We start from the raw sequence: 9,272 nt of genomic DNA on the forward strand, positions 1-9,272 counted from the left end.
TTTGATAGATACTGACCACTGCAGACCAGGAACACCCCACAAGAGCTGCAGTTTTGGAGATGCTCTGATCCAGTCATCTATCCGCCATCACAATTTGGCCCTTCATCAAACCCGCTCAAATCCTTACGCTTGTCCATTTCTCCTGCTTCTAACACGTCAACTTTGAGGACAAAATGTTCACTTGCTGCCTTTAATATATCCCGCCCACTAACAGGTGCCATGATGAGGAGATCATCAGTCTTATTCACGGCGCCTGTAAGTGGTCATAATGTTATGCCAGATCGGTGTAAGTATAAACACAAGACGACTTGTAGTAGCTGAAATTCCCTGTCCTGCATGATGACATTACAATGTCCTCTGTAATCCTGTTTGTTAGAAACCATCTTTTCAAGACACTTCATCAAGACTTTATTTTATGCATTTAACCCAAAACCCACTGATTTCTGGACAATGGAATAGAAAGAGCAAAAATGTGCTTAATTCTGGCTTTTAAGACTCGTTCCTGCAGCGCTCTGTTGTTATATAACACACTTTATTAATCCAGAAAACATAATGCTCCACTTTTTATTAACGGTGTAAAATGGGTCCTTTTATGATAATGGAGATGCTCGTGTCTTACTCTGTCTCGTCTGTCGCAGTGCGGGTGTGGGGCGCACCGGCTGCTTCGTCGTGATCGACGCCATGCTGGAGCGCGTGAAGCAGGAGAAGACAGTGGACGTGTACGGTCACGTGACGCTGATGCGCTCCCAGAGGAACTACATGGTGCAGACGGTGGAGCAGTACGTCTTCATCTACGACGCGCTGCTGGAAGCCGTCACCTGCGGCAACACCGAGGTGCCGGCGCGCAACCTCTACGCTTACATCCAGAGACTGAAACAGGCCGAGCCGCCCGACAACATCAGCGCCATGGAGCACGAGTTTAAAGTGAGTGTGTCAGCTCGGCTCCTTAAGTGCTAATGAGCTCTATACTCTCTGCTCTTTTTATAGCTCAGGGCTGGAGATCTGAAGGCTAAGTGCTAAGCTGGTGTTTATTAATCTAATCATCATTAAATTAACTTATTCACTTCCACACCACAGCACCGGTCAGAAGGAGCTCACACCGTGGTTCTGGCTACTAGGGCTTGTTTCTACGGTAACAACGTGAAGGGAGTTTCAAGATAAATAAAGGGGGAAAATGTATGCAGTAGTTGACGTGATGAAGTTTTCAGTAACAGTCTTATGTTTTCCAACACAGAGAAGTGCTTTCTCTCAAGCCGCACAACTAATTCTGAGTCTGTTTATAGTGATAACAGGAACTATTTTGTTTCATAACATTACTATAAACTGTAAACACTGGTGGTGTAGTGGTCAGCATGTTAGTCTCTCACCTCTGGGGTTAGGCACCTCTTTCTGCCTCAGCCTTTGCATGTTCTTCCCCTGCTCTGGTAGTTTCCTCCAGGTACACCAGTTTCCTGTTGTAATCTGAGTGACAGCTGTTGTGTGAGGAGGAGTGTGTGTGCCGTGTGTCCAGGGTGTCCCCGACCACGTGCCAAGAATATCCAGGGACAGACCTCAGCTTCTCTGCAACCCTGTGTAGAATCATATGAAGGAAGGTTGTCATTTAATGGAATGGTAAAAGTTTAAGATGGTAACCGTAACTCCATTGTTGATTATTTTCCTATAACAGCACACCCCCAAGTGTTTCCTCTTTTTATAGAATTGTCTTGCGCATTTAGTCTGAAATTTTAGTAGACCAACATGACCAATAGCCCGGATCTCCCATGATCCCTATGTATCCGAGTTCAATTCAGTTTATTTGTATAGCGCATTTAACAACGGTCATTGTCTCAAAGCAGCTTCATTAAATAATGATAAAGTTTCTATCCCCAATGAGCAAGGAAAAACCCCCTGTGATGATATGAGGAAGAAACCTTGAGAGGAACCAGCCTCAGAAGGGACAGTAAATAATGTAACTGTTGATAATGTCCTTTCTATAACAGCAACCACTTTATGTCCATCGTGTATTCTGAGACGTTAAACATTTTAATCGAACCCCAAGGATATCAGGAAGGTTCTCCTGTGTTGTCATTCAGAGATTAGCCAACGCCAGGGCACACAACTCCCGCTTCGTGAGCGCCAACCTGCCCTGCAACAAGTTTAAAAACAGGCTGGTGAACATCATGCCGTACGAGAGCACACGCGTGGGCCTGCAGCCGATCCGAGGCGTGGAGGGCTCGGACTACGTCAACGCCAGCTTTATAGACGGTTACAGGTACGGATTCTTTATCACAAGCGGTGACTTTTTAATCTAAAAGCATTTACCTTATTCACCGTGCCCCCCCCCCCCATCTCTGTCTTAAAAATAATGTATTAACTCAGACGTTACATGACCTCTTGAGCAAGTATGATTTCAGGAGCAGAACTTTTTCATATAACAGTAAAAAGCAAATAATACAAAGCAGTAATACATGTGGTGTCCAGGCAATGCAGCAACTTCACAATTGGATAAATATTAAATACGAAACTCTGTTTCCTGAGGACGGTGGAGAACAATTGCTTTCACTGCGGTGCTTCCTGTCAGTGGAGTCTTAGTGATTTTCCTCCTTGATGCTTCTGTGTGTCTATAGTTTTCAGAAGGGCTGCTAGACATATCCTCTTGTCCCGTCTGTTCGTTAGTTGTAGAAGCTCCTCTGCTCTCATTCGCTCGTTCTGCTTTTCCTCGCAGGCAGCAGAGGGCTTACATCGCCACGCAGGGTCCTCTGGCTGAGACAGCCGAAGATTACTGGAGAATGTTGTGGGAACACAACTCTACTATTGTAGTGATGCTCACTAAACTTAGAGAGATGGGAAGGGTTAGTTACACACACACACACACACACACACACACAGAGCTTATCACACTGTTTTATATATACATATGATATGATTCTAGCTTGAAGAATTATAATTGTGTGTGTGTTTCAGGAAAAGTGCCACCAGTACTGGCCATCCGAGAGATCAGCACGCTATCAGTACTTTGTGGTGGACCCCATGGCTGAGTACAACATGCCGCAGTACATCCTGCGAGAATTTAAAGTGACGGATGCCAGGGTGTGTTGCTTGCTCACTCACTCACTCACTCGCACACACACACACACACACTACAGTGCCCTTTTGTTGGTTTTCCACAGAAGTCTATTACTGAAGCTGCTTTGTGGCAGTGTCCAGTATTAAATGCCTTACACTATACAAATAAAATTGAATAGAATCGAATTACAGTAGCTAAAAACTGTTTTTTTTTTCCGATACACAACTTTAAGCCCAACTAACCAAATTATGCTGCAATTTTTATAATGGGAACCAGCTAAATGTCCCTTGAAGCAACAGAATTCTGTTTTCCCACACACACACACACACACACACACACCCATACAATGAGTCATGCTGCCAGCTCACCATGTACCTGTTTTTCCTGGAACAATCTGGAATGGTCTGGCTGTTTACACTAACACACACACACACAGATCCTAATGTGTTTGTGTTTTGCAGGACGGCCAGTCCCGCACTATTCGCCAGTTCCAGTTCACCGACTGGCCGGAACAGGGCGTGCCAAAGTCTGGTGAAGGCTTCATAGATTTCATCGGCCAAGTACACAAGACAAAAGAGCAGTTCGGTCAAGACGGACCAATCACAGTGCACTGCAGGTGAGGGTCCGAGCTGACACGTGCGAGAGGGTCCAGTGAATATTAATACTGGATCCTGGCCTGGATCCTGTAGATTCAATCGGCTGTAATCACAATCGCTGCCAGATTTCTTGCCAGATATCTGCGAAGCTGCTTCGTAGAGCTGCCTCCTTTTCTCCTAATTTCTACCGTCACACAATTCCTTCGAATATAGACCTTAAAAGAAGTCACCGTGACACGAACCTTCTTATCAGTTTTTTTATTAACACCCCCTACACAGAATAATATGCAGTCATTCGAGGCACTGCTCCGCTCGTCTGTGCCTCCAGGTGCCTTTCTGCTGCCTCGTCGCGACGGCAAGTCAATACGTGAGCCAGGAGAGTTGTTGTCTAAGATAACTAAGTCGATAAACGGCTTTATCTTTGACCGTACCTGTGCCATCTACGACGCAGAACCCAAAACATTTCCACACGCATGATTTTGGGTCCGCTCAAGGCACCTCCGCTACGTGCTGTTAGCTTCCATTTTCGTATCATTAGCTTCATTTACTGATCAGTAAAACTTTTAGGGCACCCACTGCTGGCTCAGATGCTAAATAACATCATTTAATGCGCTTGGGCTGCACATTTATATTTGTTTGGGCAAATTATAGTTCGAATAAGAATTTATCACGTCATATTCGAACGTATGTGTCACAAAGCCCTATTCTTTATGGCTACATATAAAACTGAACTGTTCAAAAAGTTCAGCAAGTTGTTTGCTGGACCCAGTGATAAAGAGCGTGTACACACACTCCAAAGCGCTAGTTTAGCTAATGAGGTTTTGTATTGATTGTGCCAGGTGTGTGGGTAGACATTTTCAGCCATGACTAACTAAATGTTAACGACTAAGTGTCTGTGTTTTGATCATTAGAATATTTTGTGTGTTATCGCTGTATAATTGCAGTGTGTGTGTGTTGCAGCGCTGGTGTCGGCAGGACAGGTGTCTTTATCACGTTGAGCATAGTGCTGGAGAGGATGCGTTATGAAGGAGTGGTGGACATCTTCCAAACGGTCAAAATGCTGCGAACTCAGAGACCAGCCATGGTGCAGACAGAGGTGTGTATTTTCACACACTCATACACAACCGACAGATCAGGAGTCAGAAAATACACACAATATATATATATATATATGTGTGTGTGTGTGTGTTTCTGCTCCACAGGAACAATACCAGTTTTGCTACCATGCAGCACTGGAGTACCTCGGCAGTTTCGATCACTATGCAACATAAAGCGTCTCTGGTTTCTCCTCCCACTTTCTCTGGACCAGCAGGACATTTCCTCCCGTGTAATCTTCCGTCTCCCAGCACAGCTGTCTTTACACCGAGTGTGCTGTCTGTCGAGCCGCCTGTTCTTGGCTCCGGAGAACGTAAGCTAGCACTGAATTGATTCAAAGGTCATATTTAGTTCCGTTCAATTCAGGGCTATCTTAAAATAATCACCACCACCAACAGAAATCCAGCGTCTGGGAGACGAGCGGTCCATCATTTGGATTGTGTTTTTGATTCGACTGTACCACTGATTTAGACACTGGGGCTAATACTGAAAATATTTTGAGCTCCTGCAACGTCCAATTGCACACACACACACACACACACACACACACAGAGTGGACCACTGGCAGCCGTGACTTTTCTCAAAAGGCTGTGCAATACTGAATAGGACCGCACTTCGGATTTAAAGCACACACAGTAATTTTATGGCCTGTTGAATTGTTTAAGTATAAATAATAATAATAATAATAAATAGTACTATCTACAAACAGTATTCATATATGTATGTGATGGTCTGGGAAAAATAAAAATTAAAAAATCCGTCAGATGCTATAGCCGAATTCTGGACAACATTCCGTCTCTGTCTTCTGAATTCGACGTGGTATCTTCCGGAGAAACAGCAGTGAATGCGGTCAGCCAGATAAACCTAAAACCTTGCGATTCCCTCACAAAACACGTGAACGCACGTTAATCACACTACACGGCAACGACAGTGTTTTATTCCTCTTACCTCACAGTGTTCTTTTCTTTTAAATGACATTTTTGACATAGTTCATGTTCCCTCACTAATGATTTAGTTACGATGCCAAAAAAAAAAACCCCCTCCACATCTTGTCATGTCCCCCCCCCCCCGTGTGAAGAAACCGCTTTACCTCTGACTGTTACAAAGCACTAACCCCAGAGACTCCTTCTAAATCAGCTCGATGTCTCCTCACCGCCTGAACCGATTCACACCACTGTGTGAGAGCAATGATCGATGCATGTTAAATAAACCTGGCTGAGCTGCTGCTATTGGAAATGAATCAACACCCTCCGAGCGATCGCGTTCAAGAATTCAACAAGCCTGTGCTGTCAAATTCTATAATACAGTGGAACCTCGGCGTATGAATCTAATCCGTTCCTGAGGCGAGTTCTTTGTATTGCGGAAGGAATAAGAAATAATGTAAATGCAGATAATCCGTTCCATCCATCCAAAAATACGACCAATATTCCCAATACGAACCGTATGGCTGCTTACAAAGAACTGACCCAAGCCAAGCATTCCATGTCAAGGCTCCTCACAGGAAGTCATGCCACCAAGCTTGGGCTAAAAATAGAACAGACCGCCCACTCCACCAATCTGTCAACAAAAAAAACGCCCGGAAAAATCACCCAGCTTTTGAATACGTGATGAAGGCAACGTTGGTTGGTATCGTGGGTTGACTCGTTCCAAATAGCTTTCACTGACAAAGAAAATCCTTCAGTTAGCTTTGCTTGGCTTTCCACTGGCGCTAACAAGATTTGAACGGCTCCTGGACGTACGGCGTTTGGCTCGTATGTCGAAAATGCTTCATATACGCCGATGCAAATATCTTGCAAAATTTCAGGTGAAAATTCATAAACCAGTGCATTCATATGGTGAGGTTCCACTGTACTAATACATGTTACTTCACGTCTGAGCTAACGCTAGTAAATAAAAGGGATTTCCCAGGCCGCCACAAAGATATTAGCACAGTTACAGTGTGGGTGGTGTTTAACTATGAATCGTGAGTGAGCACAACTAAATAATAATAATAACCTGAGAGCACATGAGAGTTACAAAAAGTTGAGCAGTGACCTAAAGTTCACCTTAAGAAAAAATAAATAAATAAACAAAAAATAAATCTCCACGGTGACGTTACAGTAACACAGATGATCGTTTCGACAGTAGTAGTGCCTTATCATAGTTTTCGATCGTTTGCTTTCGTTCCACTTCTGTGTACGTACCTGTGCTTTAGGTTGTAGACGGTTTTGATAAACTAGGATTACACACGTGCCACACCAAAATTTTAATATCACTTAAGCTTATATACACTATATTGCCAAAAGTATTGGAACACCGCTCCAAATCACTGAATTCAGGGGTTGGGCTCGGCCTCTTAGTTCCAGTGAAAGGAACTCTTAACGCTTCAGCTTCATACCAAGACATTTTGGACAATTTCATGCTCCCAACTTTGAATTAGAGTGGAGACTGTGAGCCAGACCTTCTCGTCCAACATCATTGTCTGACCTCACACTAGAGAAATGGTCAGAAATTCCAATAAACACACTCCTAAACCTTGTGGAAAGCCTTCCCAGAAGAGTTGGTGTACAGTCATGTTGGAACAGGAAGGGGTCATCCCCAAACTGTTCCCACAAAGCATGAAATTGTCCAACATTCTCGGTATGAAGCTGAAGCATTAAGAGTTTCTTTCACTGGAACTAAGGGGCCGAGCCCAACCCCTGAAACACAACACCTGAATTCAGTGATTTGGACGGAGGGGTGTCCGAAACCTGTTTACCAGTACAGTGTATATATGTGTCTCTCTCTCACGAAACACGTTCATGATTTTTATGAAGCCATATTGATAAAACATCGATGCTGCCAAGGCCTTTAGGAATTGTTACTACATAAAAAGTGTATGCATGCAAATTTTTTTTTTTGGGATGGATATACTATATTTGACCTAAAAAAAAATCACGAATTTTGAAAACATTCATCTTTTATATTATTAGTCATCAAAAGGAAATTATATGACACTAAATCTCTCTCTCTCTCTTTTTTTTTTTTTATTATTATTGTAAATGATCTTATCTTGCTTCTTGGAGAGCATGCAGTGTTTTAGCTAGCGAGGTGTCCGTATTGACAACTTCACCAGTCGAGGAGTTTCATGCAGGGTTCCTGGATATATGTAAGTTATTTTATAAATCATATGATTATTGTATTCTACTATACTAGAATTCGCACTGTACACGTCAAGAAAAGTAGAAGAAACACACACCAGGTGAACACTCGAGCCACAAAAACATTTTACAACTAGCGTACTGCTTTATGGGGGGGGGGGGGGGGACATGAAAGCACTGCGTCATCCAAGGACCGTAATCAGGTGTGTGTGTGTGTGTGTCGGTCGATGAGGGAACAATACACACTCTCGCTCTATGCACTGACCGTTCATCGCTCTTCGAATACGGAGCGTGGTTTTTTTTTTGTTTTTTTTTTAAATCCCGCCCCATTATCACCATGGTGACCACAGTGTGCATGTTACGCTATACAACGAATATCTTTTGGTGTTCCAGCTTAAGGAGAATATACACTTTTGTAGTGTTTTAGTGTTCGATGTTTTCCAGAAGACCAGACGGTGTGTGATTGTAGTTCTCTCCGCGTTAAAGACTACGCCCCGAAGGAGCGGACAGGAACCGAGTTTTCTCGAAGGACGCCAGAAACTTTTCACCCGAAGCTCTGAACAGTTTCGGCTCCGCTAGAACATTTACGACTTAAACGGATGTTAGGTGTGATTCTCTGCATTAAAAAAAAAAAAATATATATATATATATATATAATAATTAAATTGCAAAAACTCTAAACATCAGCCTAACTCTACATTTCCATATTTCGCCCCTCTGCAAAGTCAGCCCCACCCCCCCTGAATAAATCCGCACTGTTCGTTTCATCATGTTGATATGACCAAATACCCATTCCACCGCTCTTTTCTCTTCACTCCGTAAGACCGTTGATGTGAGAGTTTCTGCGATTTGACCCATCCAGTCGACGTGAGCACAAGTGAGGCCTGTCTTCTGTTATTTACCTCTTATTTTGTAGTAAATGTAAATATTTTAGAGAAATGATAATCTTATGCTTTTTTATTTTCCTACTTTTGTTGTGAGGGGGAAAAAAAAAAAAAAAAAAAAGTCGTGTCAATTACAGGGGTGTTTGTGGAACTTTTTTTTTGTTTGTTTGTTTGTTTCGTTTTGTTACAAATAAAACTGGCAACAAATGTAAGCGAGTGTTTTGTTTTTGTCTTTGTACATACAAGCAGGGAGAAGTGGTTCAGTCTGTCTTCTTCATTCAGCACTTTCAGGTGAAGGCTTATCCTGGAAACACAGGAATACAACACACACACACACAGACAGACACGGAGAGAACCGGCAGAATACAACTTAGAACATGGCACCTTTAGTGGCAGACCTGACAATTCTTTAGGTGAGCGAAAGAATTTAGTACAGAAGTAAACAACTAATAAATAAAACAAAAATCTTTTCCAGTCGTTTTTCCTTTCAGTCTCCTCAAAATGCTGCTCAGTTTAGTGAAGGTCTGCTGAT

General features: G+C 43.0%; 1 protein-coding gene across 9 annotated transcripts in view; it reads left to right on the forward strand.

Moving 5' to 3' along the window:
- The window catches only part of ptprdb (protein tyrosine phosphatase receptor type Db), a 75,835-nt gene extending 66,883 nt beyond the window's left edge, over positions 1–8,952 (forward strand). For all 9 annotated transcript variants that reach the window (XM_058384655.1, XM_058384660.1, XM_058384663.1 and 6 more), the window contains 7 exons: positions 639–924; positions 2,073–2,251; positions 2,705–2,831; positions 2,944–3,069; positions 3,508–3,662; positions 4,603–4,738; positions 4,845–8,952. In XM_058384655.1, coding sequence (XP_058240638.1) covers positions 639–924; positions 2,073–2,251; positions 2,705–2,831; positions 2,944–3,069; positions 3,508–3,662; positions 4,603–4,738; positions 4,845–4,913 — 1,078 coding nt within the window. In that variant the 3' untranslated portion in view covers positions 4,914–8,952. The remainder of the gene's footprint in view (positions 1–638; positions 925–2,072; positions 2,252–2,704; positions 2,832–2,943; positions 3,070–3,507; positions 3,663–4,602; positions 4,739–4,844) is intronic.
- The last annotated feature ends 320 nt before the right edge of the window (positions 8,953–9,272 follow it).

Source organism: Hemibagrus wyckioides, linkage group LG29 (assembly GCF_019097595.1).
Source record: "Hemibagrus wyckioides isolate EC202008001 linkage group LG29, SWU_Hwy_1.0, whole genome shotgun sequence".
Taxonomy (NCBI): domain Eukaryota; kingdom Metazoa; phylum Chordata; class Actinopteri; order Siluriformes; family Bagridae; genus Hemibagrus; species Hemibagrus wyckioides.